This window comes from Nicotiana tomentosiformis, chromosome 5, assembly GCF_000390325.3.
Source record: "Nicotiana tomentosiformis chromosome 5, ASM39032v3, whole genome shotgun sequence".
Classification (NCBI taxonomy): Eukaryota; Viridiplantae; Streptophyta; class Magnoliopsida; order Solanales; family Solanaceae; genus Nicotiana; species Nicotiana tomentosiformis.
Genome location: NC_090816.1, coordinates 30,004,505 through 30,024,699, shown reverse-complemented (window position 1 = coordinate 30,024,699; position 20,195 = coordinate 30,004,505). Strand labels below are relative to the sequence as shown.

Below are 20,195 nucleotides of genomic sequence, written 5' to 3'. Positions count from 1 at the left end.
CAATTGGTTTTGTATTAATAATTATGTTAATTTTATAATTTTAAGCTTTATTTTACAAGACTGCTAAATTTGTATGGGTATTGTACATAAAGTATATTTGTTGTAGCTAAATTGTATATATTGTGTAACGAAATTGTAGTTAAATTATAACATGCTAATAGAGAGTAGTATTTTATATGTAATTAAAATGTACTTGAATGGTAAAGCTAAATGTTTGAGACTTTACATTTTAAGTAGCATTTATGTACAAAATGTGTTATGTATGATAAAATAGGCATAAAAAAGATGTTATGTTGTATCACTATGGAGATCAAGTACTAAGAACTTTTAACAAAAAAATATTCTACGGATGTGTTGATATTTAACCCGGAGTAATTTTGCTAATAGAACAAAAAAAGGCAAAACAAGTTTACTACAATTAAGCTACAACTAAACAATTTCACTACAATCCTGCTAATGGATTAGCTAACTAATTTCTTTTGTTCCGGACTCTTGTTCGCTCCCTCACTGCTGATGCACATTTTCTTCTTGCTAATCTTCCAGTAACCTCACTTTCACTGATTGCACCAAGCTCTTGCTTCTTTCTAGCATAATTCCAAAGGAACGCTCCATAGCATTTATGGTGTTGATCAATATAAGAAAGCTCTTCATTTGGAATCAACAATTGTCTAAGGCTGACATATTCAATGTAATCACTGCAAAAAATATAATGGTAAAAGCTTTAGCAGTTAGTGTAAAATAAAATTGGGCAAAGAGAAGTAAAAGAAGTACATACAGTGATCCCTCTTTTTGTTGGGGTATCTCTCCGACCAATCACTGAATTTCAAGAGGGTCAGTAACATATTTTCAATGTATACCTTTGTGTTCTTATAGTTAATATCTGGCCGCTTGCCAAACAAGCTGGTGCATGACAAGTAAAGGGGGATCATAACAGCAAACTTCTTGATAACCGATTCAACAAGTTTGTGATTACGGGAAGAAACTAAAGAATCGTAAAGATAGAGAACACTATCGGTAATGTCAAACACAACCAACAACCGATGAAATTTTTCAACAATGTTGATGGGAATAATCACAAACTCAACTTTGTCCCATGCAACATTTGCAAGTAATCGGTACCCCAATATGTATTCTGATACGATATCCGTTTGTTTGACGACAACAAGTTTTCTATCGGCATGGGCCTTCATGTACTTCTCATGAACTTGTTCTATTCTGGTCTTGAAGCAATAGTCAATGTTTGTAAAACGAGTTCTGTTTTCAGAATCATACTTTCCTATCTTTCTCAAATAGTATAAAATCACATCAATGTGCTACAAAAAAATAACACAAGACATAATTTATCACTACATTAAATAATTTATAAATAAATGTATAACAAAATATCTACAAATATCTAAAAAAACATAAAATTGTATCTTATAATTATCTGTCGAGGTTTGAATGAATCGTATTAGTTAGGATTTGTCCAGGATGTGCCAAAGTATAAAAACAGTCATTTCTATCAACTTTCTCAACTCCAAAATCAAACAACGAGTTGAGCAGGTTATCTTTAACAGTATAAGATGCCTTCTTCCTATTTAAAGACATAAAAAAATAAATAAAAATGTACTGGCAAATGAAAACCCATAAATTTTATGCCCTCCATAATATGAAAAGGTGTAGAAACTAACCTCATTAAAACCTTGCCGGTCCCAAAATATACACAGTCACGCAATTCTTTCAACTAATTAGGATCAATATTAGCACCAATAACCCCAGTAAATTGATGCTTAATGTGAAAAATAGGGGGAGATCCAGTAGAACTGCTTCTACCATAGCTGAAATCCGGGACAAATAGAGATCTAGCATGCTTTTCAGAAAGCCTTGTTCTTCCTTGTTGTAGAGAGGTTGTTTCATCTTGGTTAACATCGCCAAACTTAACTATATGTGAAAAGTTCTTAGGCAACTCAAAATCATCTAGGGTTATTGACCTTTTTCCATACTTAAAATCATTGTCCGAGTCAGCAACATTGACGAAGTCGACTGGTTCACCTACAGAGTTAAAAACAAAGAATAATATGGTATGTTGCTTGCATAAGATATGTTGAAAAATTGCTAATAATATAAAAGCTGTGATTTTTTTATACAGTTTATTAAAACTACATTATAATGTAATAATTGATACCATTGAAATCTTCATTGTAATTCTCTCCTTGTTGGAAAATATTTGCTTCCTGAATTGAAGAGTGCAAATGCATCATTCCTTTCTCTGTGACATCAGATTTATAAAAGTTATAGAATTATATGGATTTTGTTTTAACATAAGAAAAGGAAAATTAATATGTATGAGGTTCTACCAATTAAATGTTCATTGAAATCCTCTATTTTTATGGCAACACTCGCATCCTGATTTGGAGAGTGTAAATGTATAGTCTCCTTCTCTGTGACAACATATGTATACAATATTATAGAATCGTAGATAATTTTTTTTAACAGAACTAAAATATTAATAACTTGTAATTAAGTTGTAGTAAGAATGTTGAAATCATGTCATATAGCTGTAATGTATTGTATATGTTGAAATAAAGAGAAAAAATATATGAAATCATACATGTTGTTTCTTTCATGAATGCCTCTTGAAACTGGGAAGATAAGGCAACACCTATTGGACATGATATAGGAACATTCTTCTCTTTTAGAATATCAGGCATATGTTCTGTACTTACAACAATATATGGAAATATAATGTAGATGATATGTACTAAAAGTTGTTGACAATTTATAAATATGTATAACATATGTAAGTCTGTCACAAATTTGTATTAGAATTGTAAATACTTGTTTTAGTGCTGCTGCCCAATTCTTGTTTGGAACTACTACCATGATACTGTTGTGTGTTCCATGCTTGGTAATGGTCAGCATTTTTTTTAAAACTGCCACTACCCTGCAAGTAAATAGATTAAGGATGCAGCTTTGTGAATGCTAATATAAACATAACTAGTGTACTTATTTTTGGCCAAAATGACTATATTATAAATGACACATTAGCATTGATATTAAATCATGTTGACTATTGATTGCTCGTAACACGGTCTTGATGGAATCGGTGAATAGCTCTCGCATGCTACCTAGTTCTTCAAAAACCTAGAAAACCAAATAAGCTTAGTATGTACCTAATAACACGAGGCTTACAAATATATAAACAAGCCTATAAATATAAAATGAGGTATACCTTTTTCTCGAACATTCCAAGGTCTAAACCGACCCAAGGCAAAAAATAAAATGAGTTAAAGAAATTATTTGTCACAACATAAATTGCCTCGAAAAAAACTTGCAATGTCAAAAGTTATTACCTTATCCACATCATATCTTAATTTTTTTAGTTCTTCCAAAATCTCTGAATTGTCATCTCTTCCCATAGACTGCTTAGTGCCAGATGAAAATGGAGCATCTCTCGGATGGACGGCCTACGTATCAGCTTCTTCTACCATATATTCATCTTTGTCTAGCAAAGTCAGTCTAGATAGTTCTTCTAGGGCTTCAATCATGTTGGTGAACTGAGTGAAACAACCATATAAGAGAGTTAATGAACTTATGTATATAATTTGTAGTTATATTATCTGTAGAATAAACATGTGAAATAGTTGTGTTAAACATGTTAATATTTTTGTTAACATTAATGTATGTAGAAAATTAGTAATATGGATTGCGTAAAATTTACCCCGATCCAAGATGGTTTGATCATCTTCTCTCCCAATGCAAAAATTCATATCTTGTCCTTTGTTACTGTCCAAATAAGGATACGGGGGATCGAATTGCTAACCTTTGTAGCAATATCTGTGTTAACTCAGAGCAACACATATACAACTATATTTGCATAGCGAGGAGAAAACCTCAAAAAAGGTAAAAATGCACGGATGAGCTCAACTTATGCCTAGCAGACTGAAGCAATAGTGTATAAGCATCTATATCCCATGGGTAATTTGCATACTGCTCTGAGTCAGCCAAATAGAACCGAAAGTGGTCTATCAAACCATTCTCTTTCTCTGAAGCAAGAGGAAGAGCTCTATAAGATACAGAATACATAACTTGACTACATTCTCGTCATTCACTCAACTATGGCCCAACACAATTTGTTGCAGGTACGACTTCTCAACTTTTTTCTTGTTTGGAAAATAATTTCTCATTGTTTTACTATCATATTTAGGAGTGTACCCAAAGTTTGTTAATTCTGTAATACATTTGAGGCCGGTAATAAGAGCAAACTCCCTCAGCCCAAAGTTCAGCCTCTGACCCTTTATCTCTGCTGAAAAAAATCAGACCTAGTTGTATTCAATTTATTCTTCAACAGAAGGTTAATTGCCTGATTTTGTATATATATTTTCGGCATGTCAAGAAAGTACCCAAAACATGTCTTCTCAAATAATGTTTTACCCTTATAAGACAATAAGACTTTATTTGGGCAGGAATAACAAGGTCGGATAATGTTTGAAACCTAGTGACGACATAATCAATATCATGTGGTGCAATTTTTTTTTATTATATACGGAAAGAACAATAAGTTACTAAAACATGTTTAAAGACATAAAAGACAAACATAAGAACAATGCTGCTACAATTTATCTATACGCAAATGACAGTAGTACATTGACAAGTCCCAGATATTTAAATGGCAAATTCAAATACAAATAAAATAATTAAACTACAATGCAACTACATAAAACTGACAGTGATTTGTTTACACAAAAATTAGACAACGTATTGACAAATTCACATACATATTGAACAAGAAAACTACAACGTAACATACATTTAAAATAATGGGTAAAAAATAACTCCTATACATATTATCTATGATTTTTTTACAAAGAAAAAATAATTAAAATGGTTTTGAAACAAAATTGAAAAAATTAACATACAACACATGACATATTCAACCTTCATACTGACAAGAGAACACAAAATAACCAAGAAAACAAACAAACTCATGAAATACATACCACAAATAAATTTTCATCAATTATTATACAACAAATATGCAATTGCAAAAATATTTAAAAAATTTGAAAACAACAACATATACATAATGTAGATAAATTTTCTACAATAAAAAATAGGTTGCAGAATGATTATGAAATGGTTTTTTTTACTAAAACTAAAAAATAAATATTGTAAATACCACAATGTTACCTTGTCTAAAGGATGTTGAGGTATGCGTATATAAGATTTATGAACCTTCTTTCTTTTTGAAGGTTTGTCAGCAAGAGATACTTTTATTTTATTTTTTTTTGTAGATTTGGGAATCACTTCTCCCTCCACGAAATCGTCATCGCCAGCGATTTCTTTGCCCTCCCATTTTACTAGCTTTGCAAATGACGATCTTTCAGCAGCATTCGCGCATCTGCCCTAGCTTCACGAGGGGTAGGGGAAGAAGTTTTCTCTGGTGTTGTATGTTGGGAGATTTTACCCTTTTTTTTGGGGAGGAGGGGGGGGGAGGGGAGGGGGGATCTTGTGTAAAAGCACCTAAATCAAAAGTAGGAATTTCACCATCTCTAAAATTAGTAGTTTTTTAGGGCTTTTCGTCGGAGTTCCTTTCTTCTTCATCGCAAGAGAAGGAATCGTTGGTGAACTAAGAATTTCGAATAATGTCAGGTAACCCTAGAATTTTGAGAGAGAAAATGGAAACAATTTTGAAAAATAAGGAAGTTCAGCGTTAATGGAGGGAGAGAGGTTTAGAAACGCGGGGGGGGGGGGGGGGGGGAGATAGGAACGCTAGGTACAATATAGCGTGAGATACGGGAGTAATTGATATCTCAATTAATTCTTGAAATGTATATAATTGGTAAATTTTATATGCCTATGTAATTAAGTTAAAACTTGATTAGTGAGGATAAAAAAATCTCATATAGTGTATAACTAGGTAGAAATCCCAAATCTCTATTTTTTGGGATATAGATTTGCAAAGTTATGGCCATCTAGTTGCAATATATGTGTATGGATTGCACTTATGTTATCGTGGGAATGACACCTGATAGCCACCTTTAAGCATGCTGTTTAAAATATATTAATGGTATACAATATATTTAAGGATTGGCCAATTCGTCAAATTTCATGACTCGGCCTCCTGGAATTTAAACCTCTAAGTTCAAATTTTAGGACATCGTTCCTAAAGTTCAAAAATTGTACAGGAAATTCGAATCTTATATCCTAATTAAATTAGCAGTTTAAAAATCTAGGACAATTAGTCATGAATTCTAAATTAGCAGCTAAAAATTTCAGGATAATTACTCGTAAAGTTTGAATGAACTAACTAATTTTTAAATACATATAAATTATGGATATATTTTAAAGAGTATGGCCTAAAAGTGGCTGCTGGTGCAGTTCGTCCTATGTTATTTTATGGAGTTTTTTACACACTTGATCCTTTTTTATATATTGAATTATTTAAAAAAATAACATCATTTATTATTTATTCCATAAAAAGCATTTTTTTTTCATTATTAGCATATTACAAAAATCAAGCCCAACATTCATCTTCTTCACTCCATTTTTAAAAATCTGATGCATATGTGAATGCCACCTAAATTCAAGATGTATTGATTTATACGTCTTTTATACTTTGTATATCAAGTATTACTTTAATTCAAAATGTATTTTTATGTATATAATTTTTGTATATTTATTTGTGAAGTACCATCTTATTTTAAGATGTATTTTTAATGTATATTTCAAATATATTTTATATGTCAAGTGCCATTTTAATTCAGAATGTATTATATATATATATATATATATATATATATATATATATATATATATATATATATATATATATATATATGTTTTTTTGTATATTTATATGCCATCTTAATTAAATTTAAGCTATATTTTTTTATGTATATTTCACATGTCTAAGTGTCATCTTAATTGAAGATGTATTTTTTATGTATATTTTTTTGTATATTTTATATGTGTTAATTCAATGTATATTTTTTATATATATTTTTTTAATTCAATATATATATTTTTATATATATTTTGTATATATTAACGTATATTATTATCGAAGTAAGATCTTTATGTTAAGAAAGGAAGAAAGAAGGAAGAGAAAAACTTAAGAAGGATAATTAAAAAGAAAACGAATGGAACAAATTTAAAAAATATATTGACTTCAGCAGAAAATAAAATTAAAAAAATAAAAAAAAAAGAAGGAAAGCTAATAGATAAAAAGAAAAAAAAATATAATTTTTATATAAATAATTATTAACTTTTCATTCAAATTGTTTATGTATAGAGATTAATAATTAATATTTTTATTTTTATATAATTATGTGCTATAAATATAAATATTTTTCTGTTAATATTAGATTTATTTGTTTTAAGTTGTGACACTTATGTAATGTTAGCTTGCCAACCAGTAAAAGACTCCAAAGTGTCACTGTCCTATTTGCTTACAGTCGTGGCCGCTCGTAAGTCCCAACAAAGAGAGAATTCTCTTCTCCCTCAGAAACCCCTTGGCTAAAAAATATCTTCTTGTTCCAATCGCCCTGATATTTATATAAAAACCACGCGCTCACTTTTTTCTTTTCAGTCTTTACTTCTCGCGATATTTTTCGCCGCCGGCAAGAGATTATTGTAGCGTAAAGACACAGCAATGGCGCCGCCGGCGATTGAAGGTGGCGGAAGAGAACAGCCGCCCCCTGCGCAGCAGCAGCGGCAGCAGGGAGGAGTTGGACAGATGCTGACGGGGATAATAAGAGTAGCGGTTTTCTGGTACTTCGCTTCCAAGTTTTTCTCGCCGAAAAAGCCAATCTCCTCCGATCCGTCTGTTCCTAATCTCCAGATCTCCAATCTCTTCCACAAAGGCGAACCTTTGGTCCGTCCTCCTCCTCTCTCTCTCTCTCTCTCTCTCTCTCTCTCTCTCTTTAATAGTATTTCTACTTACTAGTATTCATCTGGTTGTATATTTTAACTGTGATACTAGGTTATTATCTGATAATTACCTAATAGGTGACCTGGTCGTATAAATATTGCTGTTTAACAGTTTCCACTAGTAGAGGCGGATTTAGAAATTAGAAGTAGTCGGTTCGGAGTGTGGCGCAGTTAATTGAACCCCTTGCGACAAGCTAGCTCCGCTGCTGTCACATTGTGAACAAATTTGTCGTATGCGTATAAAAAGAAGTTGCTTGATGGATTTCGAATGAGATAATTGAAGCACGCAACAGTGAATCTGAAACTGATTGATTCTTAAGTTTTGAGCAACAGCTAAACGTAGAAAGATAGTTTCTTTCTCCTTTTTGCATGGTTCCATGCCGTTTGTCCACCACCACCAACATACCCAGGGTATTCCCGTAGATGGGCTTGTCCACCACCATCAATAATATCATACCCAGTGTACTCCCACAGGTGGGTCTGGGAGGGTAGTGTGTAATATTTGGAATTTTTGAAGAAAAAAAATTTAAACCAGTGTTTGTTTTACAATTTGGTCAATTCCAATTTCAACTCAAACTATAGATTTTGAAGTTTGTAAAACTGGTTTGAGGAGTACTTCAAGTGAAATATGATTTGCACTGACAAAACTCATAACTTTTTTCTCCCAACTGAAATTCATGTCTAATACACAATTTCAACTTTCAAATACCCTTTTTCCGACTTCAACTTCAAATATTCTTTGTATTTTTCAATCTTCAACCATTTATTTTCCTAATTTTGCGTATGGATATTTAGCTGAAGTTTGATGCAATAGAGTGGACTTTTGTTGTTTCAATGGTAACACTATTTCCTGGGAAACGGAGTTAGGGAATTGAGTGATGTGCAAACTTGGATGTGATGTGCGAAATAATGGAGTTGCTGCTAAGCTGTGTTTTTTTGCCCAATGTGAAAAATGATTCACGGCAAAAGATATTTTAATTGACGGATATAATTCTGGTAAGATCAAAGGACAAGTAAAATTTGAACCACGCCGCTTGCAAAAGCCTGATATTTAAGTGGAGAAGGTAGAGGGCAAGCCCATTATTTAAAGAGTTTCATACCGTGCATCAACTGTCCTTGGGGATTTCTCGATTATAAAAAGAAGATCGAGGACAAGTACTTGTTTTGTATGCAATTGCGATTGATATGAACTTGTCCCATGAAATTCTTATGAGTTTGCTACCTCAATAACCCCCTTCTCCGCCCATGCCTAAAGAAAAGGCATAAGTAGAGAATGATAGAAAAGAGGGGAAGAGTAATATATTCTTGTCTTGTGGTTGTATTTTATCATTGGGGATCCTATAGCAAGCTGTTATCGACAACTGTTTCTTTAAACATTGAACTAGGATCATTGGCAAAATGATTTGCTCTAGTGGTAAGAACACTCCGTTAACAACTAAGAGGCTGGGAGTTCGAGTCACTAAAGGAGGAAAGTGGGAAAAACCAATGTTGGTGCCTAGGAAGGGAGTGGCTTTAGGGCGCTTGGCGTTTACCACATAAAAGAAGTTCAAATAGTGTCATTCAGAGATAATAGCAAACTTATATACCTACATAATGCTATTCCGTTATTTATCCATTTGCTAATAAAATAACATAAAATTTATAAAAAGCTGAAAAGTCTGTCATTATGCAATGAAAATAAAGCAATTAAGAAAATTTTAATGCAGCAGACTGCACTGGATTGAGGAATAGGAGGTTTTTTTTTTTTTGGGGGGGGGGGGGGGAGCCTTTAGTTCTTTTTCCCATTACACGATTATGCCAAGTATTTCCTATAAGTGCTTTGTGAATACATCATATCTTATTTAACTACAATTATGCTCCACTTAAAACTTTCTGGCATGGCCTTTTTATAGGACATGTGGTTCTATCTTTCCGAACAAGAAAAATTCAGTGACTTTGGCAGTGAAGGTGCACTTATTTGGCATGAGACAAATATACCATATGCAGTTTGGGGACCAGAAAGTACCAGGTCTATTTCTTTGAAGTATAATCCATCCGAGGTACCATTAGCTGCCTTTTGAAGTGTCTTATTCAATTAGAAGAAAAAATTGATTCAGGATACTGTCTTTCGCTTTTGAATGCATGTGCCTTTCCTGTTTTGCACTTTTACTGTGGCACAATACTCATCTTTACTTGGTTGCCTATGATTTTTCCTCTCAGGCAGTGAGGCATAATGGGAGTCTATATGCTCATGTTTTCTTTGCACGTTCTGGGTATTCACCCGATCCAAATGATCCCGAGTATCATCCATTGGCTGCTTTTGGACAGACATATCGTAAGATCATGTTATCTGTGAATTTTTTGTCCTTACCTATGGTGGTAGAAGGTGGAATTCCTTTAGTACCTAATTCTAATGTACTGTTTCTGTGAACCCAGCTGTTGTGAAATATTTACCCAAATCTAAAGCAGACAAGAAGAAGAGCCTTTTAAAAAATTCTGAGGACTCAAATGAGGGTCTTACCATTCCTGAGGTACACCTGTGTTTTTTATATTTGTATTTGTGTGCATATGCAATATCTGTGGGCTTGTTTTATGGCTTAAGCATCAAATCTTTCGTTTCTGCATTTAATGCCTGAGTAATTTGTTCCCTGCCTCGGTTTTCCTCAAATATACCCTCTAGATTCTTAACTTCGGATCCCACCCAACAGAATAATCTTTCTGACTATTTTACATTATGACATCAACTCCTGAACCAGCAGAATGACTTTTTTGACTATTTCACACTGTGGTGTAATAAATTTCGTTTGCTCCTATATGAATTAACGTTCTTTTCGTCACCATATAAGGTTTTAATTCCATATAATCATGAGGTATGATGAGTAGTTTTCTCAGGCAGTTCAAGAAGCCCAAGATGATCTTAAGGAGGATGCTCCTGTTGAGTGGATTTCATATTGGAAACCTAATGTTACAATCAACTTGGTCGATGATTTTACAAGGTATGCATACTTGCCTCTCTTTCTGATCTGTTTAACTGTATTTCCTTCTAATGTGTACATTCTAACATTCAGTTCTTTTTCTTCTTTCTTTTTCCACTCTTTGCTCTTTTCCTTTTTGCAGATACACTGGAAATGCGATTCCACCTATTGTTGCTCCTTGTATCCTTGGTTTTACGTCCTATGTGTCTTTATTCTTCTTGTGGGTTCCTTTTACACACTGTACTGTGCTAAAGAAGCTGCAATATTAGAAACTTCTGCAGTACGCAAGAAGCAGCTCGATTAAACTTGTGGAAGAAATTGGTAAACTTGTTTCACGCAAGTTTATGATTTCCTTCATGCTAAATCCTATCTTCTCTTGCTCTTTTATTTAATTCTGTGTGAGTTGGCATCTTTCATCTGTTCTTCTTGTTAGCAAAAGATATTTTCCCACAGTTGAATTCCTTTACCTGGCTTCTTAGACATGAATATCGAATCCACAACAGGAAACTACTATCCGACCATTTTCTTCAATGAGTTTTGGTTACTTAGGGATAAATTAATACCTCTCAATGAATCAGTAACTGAGGTGCCTCTGCATTTAGAGGTGAGCCCCATGAGCATGACAAAATGGCAGCTATTCCTCCAGATTGACCAATCCTTCCAGGTTCATCGTAGTTATGGTAGCATGCTCGAGGGAGAGTCTGATGAACTAAAGGTATAGTTTACTTTTTTTTTTCCGGTAGTATGTATGCATTGGCATAGCACTTTTGCACATGAATTATCCAGATGCAAGTGATTTGTAGTTAAGCCCGAAAAGTGTGTAGATAAATGTAAATATTATACAGACACCACAATGCTCAAGAATATACTGGACGTTACAAAATTGGAAAACCAGGAGACGTACATTATCTGTGTATATTCTGTTTATTACCTAGAATATGCATACTTTTTTTCTATCTGAATTTACTTTGTTATACTTCTTTCTTTTATTATTAGTACCAATTTGCATGTCTGCCTCCAGTAAATATCTATAAAATTTCCAACTCCAAAAGGTCAAACTAACATATAGAGTCCTGCTTTAGATCACTGTGGTCATGATGTGAAATTTTAGCAACGTACATTATTGTCACACAGTGCAACTATTATATATGCGTTTGTCACGTGATTTATCGCACTTTTTCCAGAGAGTTTTTTTGGAAGGAAATCCTTACCTTTTGGGGGTGACCATGATGGTCTCACTACTGCATTCAGTATTTGACTTCTTGGCGTTCAAGAATGGTAAATATAATTTTGCTTTGAGCATTTGCGCCTTCCCAGGAAATTACAGGAAGCGTGCAGTAGATCGGATTCAGAATAAATATGTTTTCTTTCCTTGCAGATATTCAATTTTGGAATAAAAACAAATCCATGGAAGGGTTGTCTGCAAAATCAGTCATCGTGAACTTTATTTGCCAGCTCATTGTCTTCCTGTACTTGCTTGATAATGATACTTCATGGATGATACTTGCAAGTTCTGGTATTGGTTGCTGTATAGAGTTCTGGAAAATAGGGAAGGCGATGCACATTGAGGTATGATCACTAATAATAGAGATGAATTTTTGTTCAGTTCTTTAATTGTCATTTGGCTTCATTGTAATAAAGTCTTCTAATTTCATGCTGGTGCTTGGTCGTTAGTTCTTTCTTCTATATGCTTTAGACAGTTAGAGTGATTGGAAGTTTAAGGCAAAATTTTATTGATATTTCCTGCCCTTTTTTTGGTAATCTTATTGAGCATCTAAGTCCTCCGAAATATTTTCTTATTTACTATGTTCATTGACTAGTAATCAGGAGAAATATATATATATATATGTATATATGGAGGTTTTGCTCCTACTAACATGGTTGTAGTAGGTTAGCAGTGTACGCACATTTGTTTGCCTTAAATGCCCCTGACAACAAATTAAACAAGCATAATGATCGGGGCTTTTTTGTCTTTATATCAAATCTTAAACCCAGATATCTTCTCCCCTCTTGTTCTTTTTTACTTCTCGCCGTCGTTCATAGTGAAAGCAGAAAAGAGAAAAGATTGATGTGGCTACTCAAAGAAATAACCCAAACAGCTCTAAATCCTTGAACAAGAAAGAGACCCATTATCCGACATCTCCAATTCCAATCTCATATCACTCCACAAGCTTTGCTCCTCCTCTCCTTCTTCAAAATGTCAAAAATGTTAATTTCAAATCTGATTTGAATACCTCAAAGCCCAGTAACAATTCCTCCAACAACACTTCCACGGAGGTCGGCACTAAAACTAGTGGTTCTAAAAGAGTAGGAAAGAACAATAAAAAGTTATTCCCGTCAGCCAAATGGTTCTAAAAAGAGAAACTATTGTTTGTCTTTAATTTATTTCTCAATTTTATGTTTGTTATTTTGGGTAGTCACCATTGATGAGGGAGACAGAAAGGAAAAGGACAACCATGTTTAGATTTTGGTAAAAAGACAGTAAAGCCCCTCCTATTAATGTTTTATTAGTGTGCTAATAAGGTATTTAAGATCAATGTGCGTACATTGCTATCCTACTAGAACTATGTAGTAGGTTCCGCAATAGCCCTCTCTCTCTCTCTCTCTCTCTCTCTCTATATATATATATATATATATATATATATATATTTAGAGAGAGAGGGAGGGAGGGAGAGAGATAGATATATTTACTGTTCCTTATGTCATCATAATCGGGCTACTTATCTTATATGATTGCTTCTTGTGTGGTTCTCACTTAGTTTAGTTTACTTGGAAGATGTGAGTTGCTTAGGAGGTAGAATACTAACTAAATTGGAGATTAGAAATTGAGAATTCAAACTTAATGTCTTCTTCATTGTTGATGCCTTCTTTTTACATACTGTGATTTGTTAAGCATAAATTCAAACCGCCAACAGTTCTATTGCTAATTGTCCTTGATTTCTAGATTGACAGATCTGGTAGAATACCTATGTTGAGGTTCCGAGATCGGGAATCGTATGCTGGAAATAAGACGAAAGAATATGATGATCTTGCCATGAAGTATTTGTCCTATGTGTTGTTCTTCCTTGTCGTGTGCTTTTCCATATACTCTTTAATGTATGAACGTCACAAGAGTTGGTACTCGTGGATCCTCTCATCCATGACAAGCTGTGTCTATATGTTCGGTAAGTTTCTATTGGTCTTTTCATCTTTTATCTTTTGGTATTTAGGATCTCAGTAATGTACTCAAAGCCTCGCATCAGCTGAACAATGTGAGAAACATTTTCAGATCATCTTGCAACTGATAGTACAATCACAGTTCACACTTTCTAGAAGCTTGTACTCTTAAAAACATTTAAAGCAAGGACTTCTGATAGCATATACTCCCATCGCTTTGCTTCTTGGTAATTTATTATTTTCTACTCTTATTTTTGCAGGTTTTGTTATGATGTGTCCCCAGTTGTTCATCAATTACAAGCTGAAGTCTGTTGCTCATTTACCTTGGAGGCAGATGACTTACAAATTTCTCAATACTATTATTGATGATTTGTTTGCATTTGTAATAAAAATGCCATTGCTACATCGCCTGTCTGTGTTCCGTGATGGTAAGTTTTTGAAATAAGATTCTTTGTAGTTGGTTGATTGGTTTTTATTTGGTTAAGTAGCGGCCGTTCTTCTCTGACCGTTGGAATCCAAGCCAGTTTTGCCTTTTACTTTGAATTCTAATGTTGTTTCATAAGCTCAAAGCCATAGAACATAATACAGACTCTTTAGAGAGTTTCATTGACTGTCCTCTATTACGACACCAAAGCCAAGGTCTTGGGACTTTCTTGGTTAATCAAGTGACCAGCTAGATAAGAACATCTATAAGATGCTAAGTATGTGTTCTCAGTGTTTGAGACTTCAATACTGGTTGCGATAAACATCTTAACAGAAGCTCGAGCAATCTTTAACCATTATAAACGATGAACTTGGTTATTTGATTGTAGCAGCTTATATGCTGGATTCAGTTGACCATTTTGTAATACTGTTTTTTGTGAAAACCAAAGGAGCAGTAAGCAGACATTGCCTGGATGCTACTGTTCCTTTTACATTTGTCTCCAGCCTAATTGATATAGTTGAGCCACTAATTTTTGTGGTGATCTTGTTTTAGAAGTCTATTATTGCAAGCGTTCTATGCGTTTGTGTGGTTGTATTATATGCATTAGCTTTCATCCAATTGGGTTACTAATGTTTCATCTGTCTTTGCCATGCAGATCTTATATTTTTAATTTACCTATATCAGAGATGGGTTTATCCAGTGGATAAGAAACGAGTGAATGAGTTTGGTTTCGCTGGGGAGGATACGGATCAAGCTTCTAGTAGTTCAGAAACTTTAGCACTGAAAGAAGACGAAAAGAAAACTAACTAATCTGAATTTTGCTTACGTTTTACTACTACACCATCAAGGAACTATGGAGTTTGGTTTTGGAATGTTCTCAGAAATGAGTAGCTTCATCGAGAATCTGAAATGACAGACAGCGGCTTGAGACGTAATTCTGGCACTTCCAGGACAGTAAGCTTCCCGTGACTTTCCTTAAGATCCTATTCGTACGTTTTTTTGAAGCCATAGTACCAGAATCTATTGTCATAGGTTTTTTGAGTTTGTTTTTCTTTTATTGCTGTTAGAATCATATGTTCGGGTGTGACTAAGATAACTGCTTAGTGTCTTTAATTTACTTGATACTTTTGACAATCTTCATTCAGAAAATTTTCAAATAGCAGTCTTGCATATGTATCTAACCAGAATTTAGGCTGTGTCAATCCGTTTCCAAATGGGGTTTCACAGCAGAGGAAATGAACTGTAATGGATTATAAAGTCGTACAACTTAGTTTCATTTCTACGGACACTTGAGATCCTTCGTTCCTCTTAGTAGTGGAATGTGCAAGAAAAAGTCGGCCAAACCTGTCACGCACGTTGTCTTTCAAAAGTGAGGAAATTGACAAAAATAGTTTCTTGAATCTTGTGTTTGGGAATTAATTTAAAATAGTCCTTTGATATAGACTAGGTGACGAAAATCTGGCCGTAGTTATCTTCGACGGAATCGACTTATCAGACACACGTGAGCCATTTGAATTGAAAAGGCTATTAGAATAAAATTCTTTCCGATTTATTTCTCTCAATTCATACTTAAAAAAAAACGATAACTTTAGGATCTCGACAAAAATTGATGCCTAGCGAGGTTTGGAAAAAGATACTAGTATAAAAATTGATTAATTCGTTATTTTATAAAATATTAAGTAAAGGGAAGCGTATGGTTGGTTGGATTTGCTTGAGTAAGGTTTTTCCTTACGACACAACTGGAAACAAATGAATCATAAGAAATGCGCCTCAAATGGTCCTTTGAAGCGGTTCATGTGTTTCTTAATGAGCTAATTCAGCTTCAGATAACTATTGTTGTGTGTATTCAATAGTCAATACTAGTGAGGGTGTATCCGGACCCAATTGCCATAGCTAAGCTGGTAAAGTTTTCTTTCAGAGCTGCTTAGCAGTTAATTAAATAAAGTTGGTTGGAACATTTGACAGATAAAGCATCTATAAAAGATCATAGGGAACCGTGGGATAATTGATAAGATAAATAGAAGTCACTTGGTGATGTAGAATTTTTGACTTTATAATCAAAATGCCACTATTTGCATGATCAAAATAGATATTCTCTTTTCACCTTTTTTTTTTACAAAAAAATTACTACATCCGAAACAATTCTGTTGAAGTCAATTTGAGTTATAACATATTAATGCTTAATACAACCAAGTTTATTCAAAACTAATTTAAACTTAACCAATTTTGGCAAATGTAATATTTTAGTATATCAAGAAAAATATAAAGATTTTAAGTAACAATACTTCTATTATCAAATTTCCTATTTAATAGCACCTTAGTGAAAAAACTTAAATCGTCCTCATAAAATTGTGCTCTGATATATCTATATGGTGATAATTAAAAGACTTAATTTAATACTAATCTAATTTAACAAAGATAAAATTACATTAAAAAACTAAAAAAATTTACCTTAAGAAAATTACCAAAAGAATATTACAGACGTATTCCTAAATTGATCATACTAAAAAAATTTGTAAAGTTGTTTTCTCTTAAAGTTCCATTTTTCTTTCAAACATAGTATTATTTCCTTATTTTTATTGAAATTATTTTCTCAAAGTCCTTTTGTGAAGTTGAAATGCACATTTAGTCCGCACAAAGTCATGTTATTCAAGCAATGTGACAAATGTGGGTTTCAAAATCAAAGCTAACTCAAGATTTTAGAAAACGTGTCCTTAAGTAAATAGAAAATGATTTTTTTCCCTTTAGTTTAAATTTTTTTTTTTCAATTTTTATAAATATAATCCAACACAAAGGCACGAAATTTTGTTCCAAAACTTTCTCCATAATACATACTATATTAAAATGTGAATGTTTGTTTTTTATGGATCTTCTAGCATGTTACTTTATGAAATTGATGATGATTTCATATTGTTCTAGTTTTTCTTGGGATGGTCGACGGGGAACATTTTTTTTTTCTGAAACAAAAAATTAACTGAGTATTGGTTGATATTTTGCAAGTATGATGAGCATGAATTTATGCATATTTTGCACCTCCGGTTCTACGTGTTTCGCTTCCTCAATTCTTGTGGTTTCTTTATAATACTTCACTATCGATTAAACTTTCTCATATGAATCTAATTTAAATTAATTTGATTCAAATTTTTATTTTTCATGAATACTCCTAGTCATAAGATCCTTCTCAACTCGTCACATTGCATTTTGAGAAAGTTGTATGTTCAAGCAAAAATTAAAACGATTTCTTTCTTTTCTTTTTCAGATAAACACTTAATTTCTTGATATTTTCTCTAATATCAACTTCAAATATTATCTGAGTTCTCTTAAAAAAATTGTTTAACGATACTTTCATTAATTGATCTGTAAAGCCCCATAAAATTCTAACTTAAAATTTTTAATAATCTCGAAGTTCATAACGTAATTAAAGTGCTCGAATGGTATAAGGACTTGCATGGTTTAAGCGAAGTATTTGGGACAATATGTGTATAGGATATGAACTAATATGGTAGGACGGATACTTAAGAATAAATAAAATCTTGTTTGCTCAATGTGTTGAAATGCAACACTCGATACATTTGTCCTTATAATGGCAATACGATGATGTATGTAAAAGAAGTACATCTATTTTATATGTAAGGAATTAGCAAGAAATATACAAGGATCTTGGTCAGCAATGAAAGACAAGTGGGCCAGGGGTAGAGAAAATAAAAAGACTTTCTAATTGGCAAAACTTTTGCTTTTATTTGGAGTCAAAAAGTAGCATGGGTGGCAGCACGTTTGGGTTTCATATTGAGCGACCAAGATCCTTTGAGCGATGGTCATATTTGGGTTTCATTTGGTCTTTTTAAAATAATAAAAGACATAAGGTATCAAGCCTTTCTTCGCTTCTGAATGCTGACGAGGAATGCAAAGAAACACAAAAACAAAAATTGCTCGTCGCCGACATAGAGTAAGAGGAGTCTACTTTTCCTTTCATCCTTTTTCTTTTCTTTTGTTCCTTTGCTTTAATTATCAGTTATATATGAAGATAGTTAATTATAATTCCAAACAAGAGTTAGGGTTTGAGCAGTAAAGTAAAAATTTGATAATAGAGTCTTGACTGAGTATGGTACGATATGTTCTTAGTGATGATTATAACTCATTGGACTATAGAATTGAAGTGGGTATACATAGTTTCCCTGTATTGCTGAAAACTCACGAGTTAGAAGATTTGAGTAATCTTCTTAAATTGAAGAGAGTAATGTTATATTCTTTGGACTTGTATTGATGTGAATTGAACCCGACTGTTACATATAGATTGAAAATTTGTGAATCGGGAGGTTTGGAGGATACATGAAGTCGAAGCTGAGCGAGCTTTAAGGTGAGTTGAGGCTTACTTTTCTAGTAGAGAATTCCATTAGAACCCCTGTGCTCCATGTGTTCAATAAATTCAAGCAATGTCTTATTGCAATCCAAATACTACGTTTACTTCATTCTTATTCAGTACGACGATATATATGACAGAAACACATGCTTATTTGTATTACCAGTTGTTAAGTACGTTTGTTTGTGATATTTACATTCAGTTAAGTATTCAGTTTCAACATTAATACATGCATCAATGTGATCATTCAGTAGGGAGAAGTGACCAACCTCCCCCAGCGTGAGTGCCATGATGTCAGAGTTAGTTACCCCATGCTCGCAGGTGCCAACTGTTTGTTGGGGAGCTAGGCCGACACTCCCCCGTACGAGTTTCCAGATGCTCACGTATGCAGGGCCACTACGTGTACTGAATTTCAGAAAAATGTTCAGTTTTGGTTTACAGTTTAGCTTATAGTTTCAGTTTCCAGCTCATTACTTGTTTATAAGATTTTTATATGATTTATATGATTTTCCGTATGTCCATTTTCTTTTATATTGTTTTCCCAGAATCTCGCTCTGGCTTTTTAGGAGGTAGCCTATGAGACTTACTCGGTATCCTTTGGTAATACTTGTAGCCTATTTGGCCAAGCTTCAAGCATGCCAAAGTATTTTTTTTTTCAAAAAAAAGTGCCTTTTTCCTCAATTTAAGGTGTTTGGCCAAGCTTTTTTTTTTTAAAAAAAAAAGTGCTTTTGGATAGAAGCAGAAGTAATTTTGAAGAAGCAGAAAAAAGTATCTTCTCTCCAGAAGCAGAATCAGAAGCAGTTTTGACTTTTCTTCCAACCAAAAATATCTTTTGCAAAATATTATATATACCAAAATAACCTTACTTAGTTTAAACTATTAAGTAATATAAAATGACTTTTGGGATGAACTTTCATATTTATTGGATGATTTTTGATATATTTAAATTATCTTGAAAGAATAAAGTACTTTTCAATTTTATTTTTATATTTTACTTAAATAAAATAAAAAACTTAATTATTATCTATAATAATAAAAATTTATAATTATTTATCTACTTATATAATATTAACTATTAAGCAAATCTCTTCATGTCCTTATTTGTAATTTGACATATAAAAGTACTTTTTGAAAATTTGGGCCAAATACAAATTATTGTTCAAAAGTGCTTTTTAAATTGATTAGCCAAACACAAACTGTTGTTCTCCAAAAATACTTTTTTGAAAAGCACTTTTGAAAAAACACTTCTCAAAATAAACTGATTTTTCTAGCTTGGCCAAACAGACTATTTGCCCGTTTGAGCCTGCTACATCGTGTGGTAGGTATTGATGATGCAAGTAACAAGGCACGTGGCTAGAGGAGATATTTCGGATTTAGTTTACAGACT

General features: G+C 33.1%; 1 protein-coding gene and 1 long non-coding RNA gene across 11 annotated transcripts; one reads left to right on the top strand and one right to left on the bottom strand.

Moving 5' to 3' along the window:
- Window positions 1-341: 341 nt before the first annotated feature.
- LOC104091361 (uncharacterized) lies at window positions 342-5,369 on the bottom strand. Of its 8 annotated transcripts, none has more exons than XR_011407745.1 (8): window positions 3,704-5,158; window positions 3,336-3,539; window positions 3,215-3,237; window positions 2,594-3,126; window positions 2,340-2,423; window positions 2,168-2,251; window positions 1,674-2,034; window positions 342-695 (listed from the first exon to the last, which is right to left on the bottom strand). It is a non-coding gene; the product is annotated as an uncharacterized lncRNA (long non-coding RNA). The 8 variants fall into 8 exon arrangements; XR_685129.4 differs by lacking the exon at window positions 342-695 and adding an exon at window positions 5,173-5,369 and having other exon boundaries at window positions 1,620-2,034; window positions 3,704-4,028; XR_011407749.1 differs by lacking the exon at window positions 342-695 and adding an exon at window positions 5,173-5,369 and having other exon boundaries at window positions 1,620-2,034; window positions 3,704-3,805.
- Window positions 5,370-7,431: 2,062 nt separating this feature from the next.
- On the top strand, window positions 7,432-15,582 carry LOC104091362 (uncharacterized). Of its 3 annotated transcripts, none has more exons than XM_009596686.4 (12): window positions 7,432-7,858; window positions 9,807-9,953; window positions 10,114-10,228; window positions 10,330-10,424; window positions 10,786-10,889; window positions 11,011-11,048; window positions 11,348-11,583; window positions 12,053-12,146; window positions 12,247-12,437; window positions 13,813-14,032; window positions 14,285-14,452; window positions 15,104-15,582. In XM_009596686.4, the coding sequence occupies exons 1-12, from the start codon at window positions 7,637-7,639 to the stop codon at window positions 15,256-15,258; spliced, it is 1,785 nt and encodes a 594-aa protein (XP_009594981.1). In that variant the 5' UTR covers window positions 7,432-7,636; the 3' UTR covers window positions 15,259-15,582. The 3 variants fall into 3 exon arrangements, with proteins under 3 accessions (XP_009594981.1, XP_070030880.1, XP_070030881.1); XM_070174779.1 differs by having other exon boundaries at window positions 7,464-7,858; window positions 10,777-10,889; XM_070174780.1 differs by having other exon boundaries at window positions 7,464-7,858; window positions 10,330-10,434; window positions 10,799-10,889.
- Window positions 15,583-20,195: the final 4,613 nt, after the last annotated feature.